At 36.9% G+C, this 20,626-nt stretch overlaps 1 protein-coding gene across 17 annotated transcripts in view; it reads right to left on the minus strand.

Annotated features, from left to right (window-relative positions):
- The window catches only part of MLLT10 (MLLT10 histone lysine methyltransferase DOT1L cofactor), a 237,435-nt gene that overhangs the window by 38,707 nt on the left and 178,102 nt on the right, over positions 1 to 20,626 (minus strand). For 11 of the 17 annotated variants that reach the window (XM_058681732.1, XM_058681731.1, XM_058681737.1 and 8 more), the window contains one exon: positions 9,205 to 9,252. The exons of the other annotated variants lie outside the window; for them this stretch is intronic. In XM_058681732.1, coding sequence (XP_058537715.1) covers positions 9,205 to 9,252 — 48 coding nt within the window. The remainder of the gene's footprint in view (positions 1 to 9,204; positions 9,253 to 20,626) is intronic. 17 annotated transcript variants of the gene reach the window in all.

The following is a 20,626-nucleotide window of genomic DNA, read 5'->3' on the forward strand; positions in this document are numbered from 1 at the left end:
TTCTGGCAATGAGGCAGACCAGATAACCTAAAAACCTCCCCAATTAAAATGACCTCAAAATGAATAGCTGAGCCCATAGGACAGTGAGGGAAATCCTTATGAATGAGGAGGGGAAAGCTTTAATAGGCTGCCCTGGAGGAGTCAGCCTGTGTCAGTAACCCTGGAGCTCTGGCTTTAGTGCCCACAAGAAAAAGAGACAACACATTGGGCCTCCAATGGCTGAAAAGTTAAAAGTGGTAAGACTTTGGTTATATGGATTGGACCTTCCAAGAGCTACATTTCTGGGGAAAGATAGACCAGCCCTTTCCCCCACTGCCCCCACCAAAACCCTACAAAACCATCAAAACACAGAAATTACAGCACAGAGACAGGGTAAGGAAGCTCGTCCGATTAGATTTAAGCTCTGGATAGGGGATGAAAAGTCTGCACTTAGAATTTAGAGCCATAGCTTTGCCTTCAAATAGCTTTTTGAGTTTGATTTTTTTTTTTTTTTTTTTTTTTAATTTTAGAGAGAGAACGAGAGCGAGTGAGCTAGGGAGAGGGGTAGAGGGAGAGAAAGAATCTTAAGCAGGCTCCATGCTCAGTGCAGAGCCTGAGGCAAGGCTTGAGCCCATGACACTGGGATTATGACCTGAGCCGAAATCAGGAGTCAAACACTCCTGAGTGAGCCATCCAGGCGCCCCAGGTTTTGGGTTTGAATTTACATATGTGCCTAGTCTGATAGATCCCAAACATTAAATTAATGTAAGACGGGGCCAGCTGGTACTGTCACTTGAGTACACAGCGGAAGCAAACACAAAACCTCTCTGAAGGGATATAACCTCAATTCAGGCTATAAAATGAGTTCACAATCCACAATTAGAAAACACAGATGAAAACAATCCCCTTGATCACAAACTAGCAGACACAAACATTATTTGACTGTTATTCCAAGAACCTTAGAAAGAAAATAGAGCAAATAAAGATAAGACAAATATTTCAAATGACTAAGAAACTAAATGACTAAGCCAAGGACTCACAAGTGTAAGAAAGAAACAACACTCTCTCTATAAAAAAAGGCACCTGACATATCCTGCTGTGCTAGGCAGAATTCTAATGATGTCCACCTTCCATCCCAAGGTTCCCTTAATCAAGGCACTACTGTGAAGAGACTTGGCAGATTAAATTAAGGTACTGATTAGCCGACCTTAAAACAGGTGGATTATTTTGGATTATGTAGGTAGGCCCAGAGTAATCACATGAACCCTTAAAAATAGAAGACAAAGGCCAAAAGAGTCAGTGAGAGATGTAATAGCTGAGAAAACAAGAGAGATACAACAGAAGAGGAAGTCAGAGCGATTCTAAGTGTGCAAAGGATTCAACTCACCTTTGCCGACTCTAAAATGTAGGGACATGTGAAAGGATGGGATAGAAGCCTCGAGGAGCTAAGGGAGACCCTCAGCTGTCAGTCAGAAAGGAAATGATGACCTCAGTCCTGCAACTGCAAGGAAAAATCTGAATTCTGCCAACAACCTAAATGAGCTTCTTGGAAGTGAATGAATTCCAGAGTCCCCTGATAGTAAGAGCCCAGCTGGCCAACACCTTGATTTTAGCCTTGTGCGACTCTAACAGAGCAACCAGATAACCAAACCCAGACATCTGACTATGTGCTAATAAATCTGAGTGCCTGTAAGTTGCTAATTTTGTGGTAATTTGTTATGGCAGCAACAGAAGACTAATATACTTGCAATGCCAGAAAATAAGTGTTCAAAGAATAATGACTGGGGACAACTGTGCCAGCTTAAAGGGGCTCCCACTGGCTAAACTGTGAACAATTTGAGCATCACAATAAATGCATCATACCCCCACACAAATCTGTAAGTCCACACTGATACAAATTAAAAGTATGATGAGAAATGGGATATTTATAGTCTCATACTTAATTCCACAATATACATAATTACAAAGAGGAAAAGAAAACCTTTTCATTAGAAATGCCTGAGTATGTGTCATCTGATAGATGCAATGGAAAGATCACATCTATGATATCCCGCTCCAAAATAAATAAATACATAACACAGCTCTAATAATGAAAAAAAATGAACCAAACCCAAAAATAACTAGCCTGTAAAATTCTGAGACAACAGTCAAAACTTGAATGGCCATCCGACGAGTAGATGGTAGTAATATGGTGATATTAATTTCCTGTTCTTGATCACTGTATTGTGATTTTACAGTAAAATGTCCTTGTCTATAAAAACTAAAGTATTCAGGGCACCTCGGTGGCTCAGTCGGTTAAGTGTCTGACTTCAGCTCAGGTCACGATCTCCCGGTTCACAAGTTCTAGCCCTGCATCACGCTCTGTGCTGAAGCCTGCTTCAGATTCTATGTCTCCCTCTATCTCTGTCCCTCCCCTGCTCATGCTCTCTCTCTCTCAAAAATAAACATTACAAAAATAACAATAAGATTTTAAAAATAAAGACTGAAGTATTCAGGGCTAATGTGGCACTGTATCTGCAACTTATTCTCAAATACTCTGGGAAGATACAGTTCTGTATATTATACTCTATGTAACTTTTCTATAAGTTTGAGACTTTGAAAATAAAAATATTTTACATGTGAGAAAAGTGCTACATGTTCTTAAAAACAAGAAAGAGAAAAACAAAACCAGACCAGATCCATTTTAGAAAGGACCAAAAAAAAATTCTAAAAATCGAGGGGCACCTGGATGGTTCAGTCAGCTGAGCGTCCGACCTCAGCTCAGGTCATGATCCCACGGTTCGTGAGTTCGAGCCCTGCGTTGGGCTCTGTGCTGACAGCTCAGAGCCTGGAGCCTGCTTCTGATTCTATGTCTCCCTCTCTCTGCCCCTTCCCCGCTCATGCTCTGTCTCTTTCTGCCTCTCAAAAATGAGTAAATGTTAAAAAAAAAAAATTTTTTTTTTAAAGAATTCTAAAAATTGGAAAGCACATTCACTAAAAATCTTTACCCATTAGGCGGGTAAAATTATAAATCAGTATAGCTGAAGAGATAATGAGTGAATATAAAAGATCAAAAGAAATTACCCAGGGGCGCCTGAGTGGATGGTTGGTTAAGCGTCAGACTCTTGATTTCAGCTCAGGTCATGATCTCACGGTTCCTGAAATCGAGCCCCAAGTCAGCCCCAAGTCTGCACTATTAGTGCAGAGCCTGCTTGGGATTCTCTCTTGGACTCTCTCAGCCCCTCCCCTGCTCACTCGCTGTCTCTCTCTCTCCCTCAAAATAAATTAATAAAACCTAAAAACTACTATCCTGCTAGAGCACAGAGAGATTGATAAATGGAAATTATAAAAGAAAGGTTAAGGGACATGGAAGACAGAATCAAAGTCCAAATATGTCTAACAAAAGTTACTGAAGAACAGAAAGAATAGGGAGGATCAATATTTTAAATGGCCATAGGAGCACCTAGGTGGTTCAGTTGGTTGAACTTCCAACTCCTGAGTTGGGTTCAGGTCATGACCCCAGGTTCATGGGATAAAACCCCACATTGGGCTCCACACTAAGCATTGGAGCCTGCTTAAGAGTGTCTCTCTCTCTCTCTCTCTCTGCCCCTCTCCCCCTGCTTGCATGTGCTCTCTCTACAATAAAAATAAAAATAATAAAAATAAAAATAAAAATATAAAAATACTTTAAAATGTAATGGCTAGAGTTGTGTCCAGAACTGACAAAAGACATGAATTCTCTTGGGGCACCTGGGTGGGTTCAGTGGGTTAAGTGTCTGACTTTGGCTCAGGTCATGATCTGAACCCACAGTTCATGGGTTTGAGCTCTGTGTCAGGCTCTGTGCTGACAGCTCAGAGCCTGGAGCCTGCTTTGGATTCTGTGTCTCCCTCGCTCTCTGCCCCTCCCCCATTCTCACTCTCTCAAAAATAAGCATTAAAAAAAAAAAAAAAATGAATTCTCTCAATTAGGAAGCAAAGAGGTCCTAAGAAGAATAAAATCACATCTAGACATACCACCCAGAACAAAGAGAAAACCTTAAACGAGTGAGTGGAGGTAGAACAGTTTAAGGGGTGGGCACATGAACAGCAATGTGTGATTAAAGGAGTTTGGGTTCTTTTGTTCAAGAGGATGGACAGGAGAGAATGCTTAGATGAAGATGGGAAAGAAAAGTGAGGGTGAGAGGGTAAGGAGACTAACATGACAAGGCCTCTGAGAGGGCACAGAAGGGTGAGATGTGGAGCACAAGTACAGACTAGCCTTGCACTGCAAGCAGGACTGGAGAGAAAGAAAAGAGGATGGATACAAACCAAGTAGGTTTGCAGAATTGGGGGACTAAAAGATGCAATTTTAACTGGCAGTAAAAGTTTTAAAATACAAACAATCATGGCAAAAAGAGAGTTTCCTAGAGATTCGCATTAACACTGCCAAGCAATTTAAATGTCAGTGAAGGCTAGTATCACAAATCTATAATGATATGCATGTGTACATGACGTAAATTGTATTCTCTAGAAACACTTAGCTCAGATGAAGGATAAAAATATAGGTGGTCAGGTTAATGAAGGACATATTTCAACTAAGAAGAAAAAAGACTTACTGAAGTTATTATCAATCATAAGCCCAGATAACAAACATCATTGAGTACGTTACACAGTGATTTTTTTTTTTTTTTTACTGTTTCTTTAGCTTAAGAAAATTGAAAGGGAGGCTTAGTAGGAAAAAATAAATTGCTAATTAAAATGAAGAACATAATCTTATTAGATGTGGCAGCTATTAAAACCATTTCCCATTCTTCATTAAAGGTTATCTGTGATTTAAATAAAAACATATAAGTAATGACCACAATCAATTTTTAAAAATGAAGACAAGAAAAAAACTACTCTCAGATCTATTCTTTTAACATAATCGCCATGATAATTTTGCCTAACTTTTTATTCTGCAATTATTCACTTATATTTCTGACTCTTCCAATAGAATTTGAGCACCATGAAAACAGAATAAGAAACTGATAATCCTTTGTGCCATGTATACATTATTTTATACACAGTATACATACAATTTGTTGGGGTCAGGGAAGACCTATCACGGATATATTTCCAAGTTGTTAGGTAAGCTACCTAAATACCATTTAATAATTGAATCCAGGAGGTGCTACAAGAAATGTAACTGTAATCTTTATACTCCCAGTATTTTCAATTTTTTTTGCTATGACAATTAGCTCTGTTAAATCTAGACATTTCATATCTTGCACCACCTCCTTAGAACTGAAGTTATTTTTATGTAGTCTCCAAGAAAGACTTCATCTTAATAGTCCATGTTTTAGAATCCTTTCCTTGTCTGTGATATTTTAAAATCTCCCCTATAATGTGTCTAGATGAGAATTTTTCCTTCACTCTTTTTTCTTAGGCCCACTATGTGCCACTTCAAACTAAGATATCTCATCTTTTTTTTTTTTTTTTTTAATGAAATTTATTTCCATTATTTCTTCAGGTTATTTCCTCCTCTCCATTTTTCTCTCTCTCCCTTTCTGGAGCTCCTGTTACCTGGATTCTACTTCTATCCTCCATACTATATAGTTTTTATTTTAAATATGTATAAAACCCATTAATTATTTTGTTGTTCACTGTATCCACTGTTATTTGTCCTATCTATTGTGTTCTTTGACTGTTACAGTTTTCCATACCTAAAATTTCTACTTGTTTTTTGTATCATTATTTTTTATTTTTTAGAGAGAGAGCAAATGGGGGAGGGGCACAGAGGGGGAGAGAGAGAATCCCAAGCATGCTCTGTGCTGGAGCCAATGTGGGGCTTGATCTCTTGAACCATGAGATCATGACCTGAGCTGAAATCAAGAGTCAGATGCTTAACGGACAGAGCCATTCAGGTGCCCCTCTACTTGCTTTTAAAGATCTACTTTGTTTCAAATTATTATCTTCCCTCATGTCTTTCGTATCTTCTTTACACTGATTTATTTTCTTTCTATAATTTCTTTAGGACCTGGTCTGTAGAAAATCAGATTTCCTATTACTGCCAACATGGATTAAAAATTTTTGGTCTCTGGGGCACCTGGGCGGCTCAGTCGATTAAGTGTCTGACTTCTGCTCTGGTCATGATCTCACAGTTCGTGGGTTCGAGCCCCGTGTCAGGCTCTGTGCTGACAGCTCGGAGCCTGGAGCCTGCTTCAGGTTCTGTGTCTCCCTCTCTCTGTGCCCCTTCCTGCCTCTCTCTCTCTCTCTCTCTCTCTCTCTCTCTCTCTTTCTCTCTCTCTCTCTATCTCTCTCTCTCAAAAATAAATAAACATTAAAAAAAAATTTTTTTTTAATTTTGGTCTCCTAAATCTTGACACATCCAACAACAACTTTGAATATAATTTTTTATACATCTTTTGAATGAATATATTAGTTTCTCCTAACATTATAAGCATAATGCCAAACACTCTGAGAAGTATAATTCCAAATACCTAGTGATTATTATACAAAAATACCACCTGTCAATAGGCACATACATACACCCACAGATCCTTAAATAAAATGACCCTCTGAGTGTGAAACAAGTAATACAGGCCATCTATAGAAAGGGCTCACCATAAGACATGGTTTCTAACTCCAAGTTTAGTCATCAAGGTAACTGGGACATAGTTCCTGCAAACACAGGACTATAAATTAATGTGGAAGGAAGCTGCTAAGAAAGCAATCAACTTCATTATACAGAAAGAAAAAGAACATTATCAAGATGGTGATAATCTTTTCTTTTTTTTTTTTTTTGAGAGATAGGGTGAGTGCCTGCACACAAGAGCAGGGGAGGGGCAGTGAGAGAGAGAGAATCTTAAAGTGGGCGTGGAGTCCTACACCAGGCTTGATATCATGACCTAGATCTCATGACCCTGAGGATCATGACCTGAGAAGAAATCAAGAGTTGGAAGCTGAGCTGCCTAAGCCACCCAGGTGCCCCAACATGGTGATAATCTTTAAACATGACCTAACTAATTGTCCTTGTTCTGATGTCAGGTTCACTAATGAAGTAACTTTACAATTATAACTTGTTTTCCCAAGATTACTTTAAGGAAAAGTGAGATAAGCAATTCTGGGCAATTCTTGACAGTAATGTTTTGATCATAAATGATTAAATGACATTCATTTCTGCCATACTGGCTTGAGTTAGCCCACCTGATCAATTCCAGGTATACTGACAAAACCAAAAGGAGACTAATACAATAATGTGTGAAAGAAATGATAAGGATCTGTACCAACCTACAGCTGTGAGAAGGTGGGACTTTGAAAATAATAAATTAGATATAAAAAGTCATGTTTAGCTACCTTCAAATTAGAAGGTACCACTTGGGGACTAATTCAGTTGGGAGCAGGCAGAGAACAGAATCAAAGATGCACACAAGAGGAAAGGAGATAACTTCTCAGGAAACCCTGAGAATTGAAAAATAAAGTCTTTACATATACAGGTATCATTATCACTATTATGTAATCATTAAGACATTTTTCTCAAGTACACTAACAGGACAACTTTTGTAAACACTCTCAAGTTACTAATGTATACCTGAAAGTAATCATTTGTTTTGGAGAGAAAACCTACTTCTAAAATTATCTAATTCATTAATTAACATTCATTAACCCCGAATTGTGGAGGTTTTTTTCTTTTATACTCAATGTTTCCACAGCTATTCTGTCTTCTTTCAAGTTACTTTTCTACTTGTTCATCTATCCAGTTTCTTTGATTCATGAAATTGTCTTCTCTTGCATCTTAACCTTTTATCTCTCTAGAGTCTTCCTTTCCACTTATTAATACTTTTCCATTTTAAAATAAACCTGATCCAACCTTTCTGTCTTCTCTACCAACCTTGCTCAGCCATGACCAATTTCAGAGTTTATATTTACCCCCTATATGAATTTATTTCCAATTCTGTTTCTCTCTAACACTCTAACCTCATCTGTTCATTTGCATGCTAAACATCTATACCTAAACATCTTGTTGGTAAATGAATACCCATCCTCCCCCAGCTACTGCCATTCAATTTACTGACAATTATTACCAGTTCTTCTTGAGTAACAGATGTCCCACTAGTCTGACTTCCATTACCCTCACTCAGACCCTTAACACATTCAGCTAGATTACAAAAAAATCTAATTGGTTTCTCTGTTCTCTAGCTCCTTTCAATATTCTTATATGCTACAGCCAGATGAACCTTCCTGAACAACAGGTTTTATTTTTTTCCCCAACTCAAACTATTTCCCAACTACCAACTATTTTCAACTCCTTTGACTAATACGTAAGGTTAGTATTTTTCATACATGTCATATCAAATATCGTATCACCATCACTTTACACACCTATGTTCCACTGCTTGTGCTATCTGTATTCCAGGGACTGGAGTCTACCCCTGATCCCTATCTCCATATAGCTCAATTTTACATATTCCTTAAGGTAAAATGTTACATTCTCTGGACATCTCATTTCCTCAGCTGAAAGTAGTTTTCCCTGCCCTGAATTCTTTTTATACTGTAGATCATTATAGAAGTTATAATTCTATGTCTTGAAATTATTATTTATGCACATATTTATCCTTTTAGATTTTACTGCTCCTGAAAGGATCCATTTGCAGTATAGAATTATTTCCCCAAAGAAAATGACCAGGATTTTTAGATACAGAAAGAACATTATACTTTTCAAATGAAAAAAGACTAAGACACTTTTGAGAAGGAAAAGTTCCGTAGTGCAGGTAATCACACCCACAAGATTAGTTTTATAAATATGTGAAACTGAGGTTTTTAGGGGAGGGAGTAGCTGCATACATTAACTGGTTAAGAATACTGGATTCAGAATGCACATGCTCACGCTCAACTGATCCAGAAGTATTTGAAAAGTGCATCACAGAATTAGAAAAGTATTATAAGTCACAAAATATGGTCTCAGATTCTTCTTTCCCTCAGTGAGACAGAGGGGTCATAGATGTACAAAGTGGTCTAGGCATCTAGATCCTGACAGGTAAGTAACTTTAGAAATCCTAAAACCCACCTTACCATGTCTTAGGCAATAGGACAAATCCAAACAAGTACAACAAGAACATGGTAACAGTCATCCCATCAACCACCCAGAATTATGGAGAATTCCTTTCGGTTATTTCTGAGACTACAGATCCCCATTACTGCTTTATATAGGAAGGTTTCTAAGCTTCATTAGGATTAATTAACTTAACACTATTACCCTTTAAAATCATGCTTGAACTTGGTACATACCTATGAATTTAAGTTCCTGCTTTGTTAGTGTAGAACTGTCATCTCTGTCTAAAGAAAAGACACACTTCAATTTAAAATTTTTAATAACCAGTTCCTAAAAACTACCATGATAAGAAGTTGAGAAATTTAAAACACTATTGGGGGGGGGGGGGGGGGAGGAGGGGACAGGAATCAGTAGGGTTAAAGTAAAATAAAACAACAAAAAAAACTGTGGAAAATTTAAGTTATTATAAATTTGTTTTTGCTAAAATAAAAAGGCAGCACTCTAAATAAAGAGACTGTTAATAGCATTACCATTTAATTAATTTAAAAGTAATTCTTACAAATTCATTAGCATTTATACTAATCCCTTCCCTTTTCAGGTTCTCTCTTATAGTTTCAATGAAACTCCTGTAAGTTCATTTTGCTTTGTAGTAGTTAACATGCATACTGAAAATTACGTTTTCTTCCCAGTGCTGATTCACCATCCAAATGTTAATATCCTTCTGTGTTTATCACTTAAGATGAAGCGTATCTTCCAGAAGCTTAGAGTGATCCAAGAGATAAATACCTTGGCTGATTTGAAATGGAAAAAACCGTACCATCTTATGGACAATATATGTCTTCTACTACTTAGCAAGGCTATACAGTATTAGCCAAATTCCTTCCGGCATAGGAACAAACAGTAGCATTTGCTGCATCCTGGAATGTAACAATGTACTGTATAAAAATAAAGAATACGGCCTTCTACATCACGTAAGAAGGAAAAACAAGTCTACTGTGATTAAAAAGAAATTAGATCTAGAATCATCTACATCTATGGTTCTCAATCTCCCTACTGTTCACAGCAACAGCTCCTCCTATCACTAATACCTCATTACGTGCAGTGAATCTCAAATGATTAATAGGCTGTGGTGATGTCTGAAAATTGCTCATCTCTGTTCTCAGATCCCTACACCTTCTTAATGCTTCCCTGAAATGAAAAGGGGGCACATGTAAACAGCAAAGATCTAGTTTCCTACAAACTATTATGACAAACCTCAGTAGGATTCCATTCTTGAGGAAGAACGTTCATTCCTAAAATCAATTAGCATTCATGCTTATTCTAAATCCTATAGCAGATATTTATGAATAATTGGTTGACATTACTTTGCCTCCTCCATCAAATGAGATTTGTTTAATGAGCATGGTCATGACAAACCAGAAGTACCATAATTAAAGAAAATTTAAAAGCATAGTAAATGCGGCACAGAAATCAATTAGCAATATACTGCTGTGAAAACAGATCTAGGCACTTTAGCTACTTTAATCTACTATTTCAAAATTATATTAAAAATAGGAATTGCCAAGATAAACAAATGAAGCAAATGCATTATTGTAGGAAGAACCAAGTTACTACTCTTGAGAGAAACAAGACTGCCTAATGCAAAGTTTAATTTCCAAAGAAAACGAACATATTACCAAGAATATATGAAAACTCTTCCAGGACTATGTAGCAACTGACAATGATTTATTCATTCAACATTTATGCAGCATCAAGTAGATGATGAGCTAAATACCAATGAAATAAAGATGAATAAAACCCAACCCCTACTGTAAATGAGTTTATAGTCTAGTAAGAAAAACTTGTAAATAAATACATTGTTAAACAACCTAAAAAGCACTAGAGTAAAATCACACCTGAAACAGAACAATTAGAACCAGGCAGATGAGATGTTAGTTTGCAACTGGACTATGAAAAGCAAACCATAATCCCCATATTCATATTATTTGTTTCATCATTTTAAATACACCTACTAGATGAAACCAAGAAGTCACACTTACACTTTAGAGGCATCATGAAATCTAAATTCTCCTAGTCAAGCTGGCTAGCTCCCAGGCACCACCATAAAACCAAATGTCACAAAATATAAGGCACTTCACTCCACGGGCACACCTATTTAAAGTTTACCTTCCATATAGTGTTCTTTAAAATATTTAAATGACTATTTTGTCTTTCCAAATTGTTGTAAAAGTTCCCAAAATGTGCTAACAGAGTTTTACGTTTTATCTTTCTCCTACCTGTTCTCTTTTTCCTTTATTGAGACAGTAATTTTAATATTATTTCTCCTAAATTTCTCTGGTCACATAAAATTCATCCCACTGTGCCTAATTTGTTTTTTGGTTTTTATTTAGACTGGTTGAAGTGTTTTCCTAAATGTGTTTTTCTCTGTATTGATGACAATATTTCCTTATCAGAAAGTACCAATTTGGGGGCACGTGGGTGGCTCAGTCAGCTAAGCGTCTGACTGGCTCAGGTCATGATCTCACGGTTCATGGGTTCGAACACCGCATCAGGCTCTGTGCTCTGTGCTGACAGTCTGGAGACTGCCTGCTTCAGAGCCTTTCTCTATCTCTTTCAAAAATAAAAACATTAAAATTTTTTTTTTCAAAAGTTTATGGAATAATTATACACACACACCCAGAAGAGCAACCACCATTAAGTCCTAGGTTCCTCTCTGAGAAATACTAAATTAAGATGTAGCTTAACACATAATGCCCATGACTATTAATTAATACACAATATTTCCTACAATATTAGCTACAAGTATGTTATACTAATGCAGAATAAAGTTGGAAAGAAGAGATAAGGCAGATTATGAAAAACTCCATGTGCCATGCTGAAAAATATTAATTTTATCTCAAAAATACCAGATAATTCTTTGAGGATTTAAGTAAGACAGTGACACAATCTGATTTGCATTAGAAAAATTTTTTAATGTTTATTTTTTTTTTTTTCAACGTTTTTTATTTATTTTTGGGACAGAGAGAGACAGAGCATGAACGGGGGAGGGGCAGAGAGAGAGGGAGACACAGAATCGGAAACAGGCTCCAGGCTCCGAGCCATCAGCCCAGAGCCTGACGCGGGGCTCGAACTCACGGACCGCGAGATCGTGACCTGGCTGAAGTCGGACGCTTAACCGACTGCGCCACCCAGGCGCCCCTAATGTTTATTTTTGAGAGAGAGAGAGAGAGAGACAGAGTGCGAGCGGGAGAAGGGGAGAGAGAGAGGGAGACACAGAATCTGAAGCAGGTGCCAGGCTCTGAGCTGTCAGCATAGAGCCCAACGCAGGGCTCGAACTCACACACCATGAGATCATGACCTGAGCCAAAATTGGACACTTGAGCCACCCAGGTGCCCCTGATTTGCATTTTAAAATTTTTTTTTTTAAGTTTATTTATTTTTGAGACAGAGAGAGACAGAGCATGAACAGAGGAGGGTCAGAGAGAGGGAGACACAGAATCTGAAACAGGCTCCAGGCTCCGAGATGTCAGCACAGAGCCCGACGCGGGGCTCGAACTCACGGACTGTGAGATCATGACCTGAGCCGAAGTCGGACACTCAACCGACTGAGCCACCCAGGCGCCCCATGAAAAACTTTTAAAAATAAAATGATAACCAAGAAAATTAGAAGTCACAATGAGCCTAGTTTAACTCCGTAGCATAACAGAGTTAGGTGGCTAAATCCCATACAGAGATAACGAACACAAAAGAAGGAGCAGGCTTTGAATGGGAATGTAAGAGGAACAGAGATTTATTAATTTGTTGGAAATGGACTTGGAACTCAAGAGATAATTCGATATTTAGATGAACAGATTTGGGAATCTAATGATCATCAATGATCGCTAAAGCTATAGATATGTGTTACAACATTTTCTAAGAGAATATGTGCAGGAGGAGAAGTAAAAAAAAAAAAAGAGAGAGAGAGAGAAAGAGAATACTGGGAATACAACAAAGAATACTCAAAATCATAAAAGATACCCATATGCCCTCATAAAGAAAGCTATAGCTGTAAAGGCCTATTAAAAAAAAAAACAACAAGGGGCGCCTGGGTGGCTCAGTCGGTTGAGCGGCCGACTTCGGCTCAGGTCATGATCTCGCGGTCCGTGAGTTCGAGCCCCGCATCGGGCTCTGTGCTGACAGCTCAGAGCCTGGAGCCTGTTTCAGATTCTGTGTCTCCCTCTCTCTGACCCCCCCCCTGTTCATGCTCTGTCTCTCTCTGTTTCAAAAATAAATAAACGTTAAAAAAAAAAATTAAAACAACAACAACAACAACAACAACAACAACAAAAAACCTAGGGGTGCCCAGGTGGCTTGGCTGGTTAAGCGCCTCAGGTCATGACCTCACGGTTTGTGAGTTGGGAGCCGAGCTTTGGGGTCACTGCTGTTAGCGCAGAGTCCGCTTCATATCCTCTGTCCTCCTCTCTCTTTGCCCCTCCCATGTTTGTGCACTCTCTCTTTCGATCTCAAAAATGAATAAACATTTTAAGAAATTAAAAAATAAATAAAATTTTAAATCAATAATCTTCCGGTTTAGAAACTAGGAAAAAAAGCAAACTAAACAGAAGCAAGCAGAAGGATGGAAATAATAAACAGCAGAAATGGAATAAAAACAGGAACACTTTTAGAGAAAATGTTAAATGTTAAAAGCTGGTTTAAAAGATGAACAGAACTGACCAATCTTTCAGAATGACAAAGAAAACAGAAGACTCAAATTACTGAAATCAGGAATGAAAGGGGATTGTAAGGATATCCACCTTATCAAATTAAAAAGATTATAAAGAGAATACTATGATAACTGTATGCAAACAAATTAAAAAATGCAGGTGAAATGGGCAAATTCTTTGGGGGGGGGGGAAGACTCCTAAAAACATAAAATTTTCAAGAATGGACACACAGAAAATAGAAATAGTCATTTCTCCAAAGAAGATCTAGAAATGGCCAATAAGAGCATGAAAAGATGTTAATATCATTAGTCATTAGGAAAAAGCAATTCAAAACCACAATGAGACACCACACCAGCTTGGATAGCTATGATTAAAAAAAAAAAAAGAAAGAAAATAACAAATCTTGGTGAGGACTGAAGAAGTTGGAACCCTCATAGATTGCTAATAGGAATGTAAAATACTACAAATGCTATGGGAAACAGTACTGCAGTTTCTAAAACATTAAATACAGAGTTACCATATGACCTAGCAATTCTACTCCCAAGAATATACCCAAGACAAATAAAAACACATATCCACACCAAAACTTGTACATGAATGTTCACAGCAGCATCTTTCATCCTATCCAAGAAGCACAAACAACAATGTCCACCAACCAATGAACAGATAAAATATAGAATATTCATACAATGTGTTATTCAGTCATAAATGAAGAATGAAGTACGGATGCATGCTACAACACAGATAAACCGTACGCTTAAATGGCCCCCTGCTGTACAATTCCCTCTATATGAAATGTCCAGAACAGGCAAATCCATAGAGACAGAAAGGAGAGTAGTGATTCCCGGGTGATTTTGCAGGGAAGAGGGGCTTAGGGGTATATATGATTTCTTTTTGGTTTGATGAAAATGTTCTGGAATTAGTGGTGACAGTTAATACAACATTGTGAATATACTAAAAATGTCCGAATTGTATACTTTTAAACAGCTTAAAACGGTAACTTTTATGTTATGTGAATTTTATCTCATTAAAAATTTAGGGGGGAAACGAGATAATGGAGAAGTAGAAAAACCACCATTTACTCTGACACAGAAAAGAATGAAACAGGGTAAGGGAATGTGCTTTTTATACATGCACACTTTCAGAATAGAGCAGAGGAATGATAAATGTAAAAATCAGGACAGTAAACTTTGGGGAATACAGTGGTAAAGAGCATGCACTAGGTTCAACAACATTAGTAACATTCTATTTCTTAAATTGGTGAAAGGTTCCTGAGTATTTATTATTGCATGCTACAGAGCTTACACATATTGCTTAAAACGTATCAAATATTTCATAAATTGGAAAAGGATCTACGAAAATATGGCAAAATATTAACAGATGTTAAATTAGTAATAAATTCATGATGTGTATCAGTCTCTGTACTTTCCATAATTCTGAAATATTTTATTTAAAAGAAAGAGGAGAATGTTGTAGTGTATACAAAAAGGTTCAAAACAGAGTGGCCAACAATTATTCTGCAAGGAATTGGCAACCCAACTAGTCACTAGCAGTTTAAGAGAGAAAAGTTAACAAAAAGGGTACTAAAGCCAAAAATACTTCATAAATGCACGTGAAAATGAAACTAATGAAACCTAATTTTGGAAACAATTTATGTAATACCTTCTGGCATACTGATTTTGCATCCTGCAACTATACTGAATTTGCTTATTAGTTCTAACAGTTTTCTGATGAAGTCTTTAGGGTTTTCTATATATAATATGTCATCTGAAAATAGTTTAACTTCTTTTTCCATCTGGATGCCTTTTATTTCTTTTACTTGCTTAGGTAAACCTAACCATGTGGTTAGGACTCCCAGTACTATGTTGAATAAAAGTGGTGAGTGGACGTTCTTGTCTTGTTCCTGATCTTAGAGGAAAATCTTCCGGTTTTTCACTGTCAAGTATGATGCCAGCTGTGAGCTTGTCACACATGGCTTTTATTATGTTGAGGTATATTCCCCTTTTATACCCATTTCGTTGATAGTTTTTTATCATAACTGGATGTTGACTTTTGTAAAGTACTTTTTATCTACTTAGATGACCGTATAATTCTGTCCTTCATTTTGTTATGTGGTGTGTCTCACATGAACTGATTTGCAGGTGTTGAACCATCCTTGCATCCCTGGAATAAATCCCATTTGATCATGGTGTATGGTACATTTTAAAAAATGTTTATTTATTTTGAAAGAGTATACATGTGTGTAAATGGGAAAGGGGCAGGGAGAGGAGAGGGAGAATCCCAAGCAGGCTCTGTGGCGTGGCTTTGGAGCCTGGTGTGGGGCTTGATCTCAGAAACCGTGAGATCATGACCCAAGCCTAAATCAAGAGTTGGATGCTTAACTGACTGAGCCACCCAGGCGCCCCACTGCACAATAGTTATAATGCGTTATTGAATTTGTTTTGCTGATATTTTGTTGAGGATTCTTACATCTATGTTCATCAGGGACACAGGCCTGTAATTCCCTTCTTTTGTGGTGCCCTTGTTTGGTTTTGGTATCAGGGTAATGCTGGCCTAGTAAAATGAGTTTGGAAGAGTTTTGCCACTTCTATCTTTTGGAAAAGTGTGAGAAAGACTGATCTTACTTCTTCTTTGAATGTCTGGTAGAATTCACCAGTGTAGCCATCTGATCATGGAATTTTGTTTGTTGGGAGGTTTTTGATTACTGATTCAATTTCATTACTAGTAATCAGTCTATTCAGATTTTTCATTTCATCATGATTCAGTCTTAGAAGGTAATATGCTTCTAGGAATCCACCCATTTCTTCTAGGTTATCCATTTTGTTGGTATGTATAATTATTCACAGTGCTCTGTTATGACCCTTTGTATTTCTGTGGTATCAGCTGTAATCTCCTCTTCCATTTCTGATTTTATTTAAGTCCTCTTTTGTCTTGGTTGAGTCAAAAGGTTTGTCAATCTTCTTTATCTTTTCAAAGAACCAGATCTTAGTTTCACTGATCTTTTCTATTGTCTTTTTAAGTCTCTATTTCTGTTCTAATTTTTGTTATTTCCCTCCTACCAACTCAAGACGTCATTTGTTCTTCTTTTTCTAGTGTCTTGAGGTATAAAGCTACATTGCAGTTTTTGTTTCTTGAGGTAGGCATTAATTGCTATGAACTTTCCTCTTAGTACTGTTTTTGCTGCAACCAATAATTTTGGTATGTTACATTTCCATTTTTATCTCAAGGCGTCTTTTTACTTCTCTTTTGATTTTTTTCTCTAACCCATTAATTATTCAGTAACAATGTTGTTCAATCTTGACATATTTGTGAATGTTCCAGTTTTCTGCTTGCAATTAATTTCTAGTTCCATATCATTGTGTTCAGCAATCTTCTTAAATTTATTAAGACTTGTTTAATGGTTTAACGTATGATATGTCCTGGAATACGTTCCATGTGCACTTGAGAAGAATGTACATTCTTGTGTTTTTAAATGGATGTTCTATAAATTATCTGTGCAAGTCCATCCTGTCTACTGTGCTGCCTACGGTTGGTATTTCTTTATTGACTTTCTGTTTCAGTGATCTATCCAATGATGTAATGAGGTGTTAAAGTCCCCTATTATTATTGTATTGCTGTTTCTCCCGTTAGGCATTAATATTTCTTTTACATACTTGGTTGCTCCTATATTGGGTACATAAATATTTATACATGTTATATCTTCTTGTTAGATTAAGCAGTAATACTCACTTGTAATAAGGCAGTTAAATAACCATGAAGCAGATATGGTAGGCAGATAATACCTCCCCCCACCCCAAAGAAAAACCTGTGAGTATGTTACCTTAAATAGCAAAAGGGACTAAACAAGTGTATTTAAATTAAGAACACTGAGAAAGACAGATTATCCTAGATTGTCTGAGAGAGCCCAATCAAATCATCCAAGTTGTCATAAAATTTGAATCTGAGAATCAGACAGGCATATGCATAAGACAGACTCTACCCAACACTGATGGCTTTCAAGACAGAGGATGAGGCCGTTAATGCAAAATAAGCAGGCAGCTTCTAGAAGCTGGAAATGGTAAGGAAGCAGATTCTCTCCTATCACCTTAAAAAAAAAGAACAAAGCCTGCCAATACCCTGATTTTAACCCAGCAAGTCCATGTCAGACTTCTAACTTACAGACTGTAAGATAATAAATGTATACTGTTTGACCATAGGAAATGACTGAATAAGATAAAACATAAATTCTTTTTTTTATTCCTCTCTGACAAGTTTCAAGCTTTTTATTGCTTGATACTCAATATAATAAAGAAATAAAATATGTAAAGTCTAACATTTAACACCTCACACCCAGTAGTATGGTTACTATAAAAAACAAACAAATGAGCAAAATAATAGGATGTGGAAAAATTGGAATCCTTGTGCACTGGTGGCAGGAATGTAAAATGGTGCACCCACTATGGAAAACAGTATGACACTCTGTTTTAAAATAGAACTACCATATGACCTAGCAATTGTATTTCTGGGTAAAATGAAGACTCAAAGAGATTACTTGCACATCTACATTCAAAGCAGCTTATTCATAATAATCAAAAGGTAGAAGCAATCTAAGTGTCTCTCAACAGATAAATGAATAAAGAAAATGACAGTATATACAACAATGGAATATTATTTAGCCTTAAAAAAAGGAAATTCGGATACATGCTATTACATGGATAAACCTGAAAGGCATTACTGCTAAGGGAAATAAGCCATTCACAAAAAGACAAATACTGTATGATTCTATTCTTATGAAGTATCTAGAACAGTCAAATAGATACAAACAGAAAGAACTGTAGTTGCTCTTGGCAGGGTGGAGAGAGAAAAGGAAAGCTGTTGGTTTAATAACTACAGAGTGCCAGTTTTACAAGATTAAAAACTCCTGGAGACTGGCTGTACAACAATGTGAATATAACACTCAAAAATGGTTAAAACGGCAAATTTTATGTGTATTTTACAATTTAAAAAAATAAGCTAACGCTTAAAAAAAAAAAGTGAGAGAGAGAGAACACAAACATGGATTTTCCCAACTAAGTCCAAGTATTTTTCCCTCAAATCCTCATTAGGTTAAAATACCACTTCACCAGGCATCACTACTATTCTTCTCTTTGCAATAAAAAATATTAAGTCCAGAGCAACTATCAAGAAAAAGGAATTAAAAGCATCCAAATTGAAATGGAAGAAGTAAAACTGTCACTATTTCCAGATGACATATTATTTATAGAAAACCCTAAAGATTCCACCAGTTAGAACTAATAAACAAATTCAGTAAAGTTGCAGGATAAAAAACCAACATACAAAAATCTGTTGTGTTTTTATACACTAAAAACAATCTACCAGAAAGAGAAATTAAGAAAACAATCCCATTTACAATCACATCAAAAAATAAAATATCTAGGAATAAATTTAATTAAGGGGGTGAAAGATCTGTATACTGAGAACTAGAAGACATCAACGAAACAAACTGAAGACACAAATAAATGGAAAGATATTCCACGTTTATGGATCAGAATAGTATCGTTTAAATGTCCATACTACTCAAAGCACTCTACAGATTCAGTGCAATCCCCTATCAAAATTCTAATAGTATTTCACAAAAGTAGAATAAACCCCAAATTTGTATGAAACCACAAAAGACCTTGAATAACCAAAACAATTTTGAGAACAAAGAACAAAGCTGGATCCTTCATGCTCCCGGATTTCAAACTACATTACAAAGCCATAACAATCAAAACAATATGATATCAGCATAAGAACAGACACACAGATCAATGAACACAATGGAAAGCCCAGGAAAAAAACACATGCATGTAGAGTCAAGTTATTTACAAGGAGCCAAGAATATACAATGGGGAAAGGACAGTCTCTGATAAATGATGCTGGGAAAACTGAACTACATGCAAAAGAATGAAATTGGTCCACTACCTTACACTGTACACAAAAATTAACTCAAAATGGATTGCAGACTTGAATATAAGACCCTGAGCCATAAAACTTCTAGAAGAAAACACAGGCGGTAAGCTCCTTAACATGAATTATGATATTCTGGATTTGACCAAAGCCAAAAAAACCCCTCAAGTACATCAAACTAAAATGGCACTGCACAGCAAAGGAAACCATTAACAAAATAAAAAGGGAGTGCACTGAATGGGAGAAAATATTTGCAAATCATACGTCTGATAATATCCATGTATTGTTGGTTTGTTTTTTTTAAGAGAGAGAGAGAGAGAGAGAGAGAGAGAGAGACACGGTGGGAGGGAGGGGGCAGAGGAAGACAGGGAGGGAGGGAGGGAGGAACTAAAAGAAAGTGAAAGAGGGAGGGAGGAAGAGAAAGCGAAAGAGGGAGGAAGAAAGGGAGGGAGGGAGGGAGGGAGGGAGAGAGAGAGAGAGAGAGAGAATGAATGAATGAATCTTAAGCAGATTCCACAATCAGCATGGAACCCAGCATGGGGCTCAATCTTACCACCTTACAGTCGTGACTTGAGCCAAAATCAAGAGTGGGCCGTTCAACCGACTGAGCCACCAGGCACCCCCAAAACATACTTTAAAAACCTCATATAATTCAATAACAAAAAAATCCTCAAACCATCTGGTTTTGATGGATATTTTTCCAAAGACAATGTAGAGGTGGCCAAAAGACACATGAAAAGATGCTTAACATCACTAATCATCAGGGAAATGCAAATCAAAATCACACTGAGTTATCACCTCATATCTGTTAGAACTGCTATTATCAAAAAGTTAAGATATCATAGGATGCGGAGAAAAGGGAACCCTTGTGTACCGTTGGTGGGAATGTAAAATGGTGGAGCCGCTATGGAAAAGTTTGAAGTTCTTCAAAAAATTAAAAGTTGAACATATATCCAGTAATTCCACTTCTGGATATTTATCCAAAGAAAATGAAAACACTAATTTGAGAAAATACGTGCACCCCATG

This window comes from Neofelis nebulosa, chromosome 8 (assembly GCF_028018385.1).
Source record: "Neofelis nebulosa isolate mNeoNeb1 chromosome 8, mNeoNeb1.pri, whole genome shotgun sequence".
Classification (NCBI taxonomy): domain Eukaryota; kingdom Metazoa; phylum Chordata; class Mammalia; order Carnivora; family Felidae; genus Neofelis; species Neofelis nebulosa.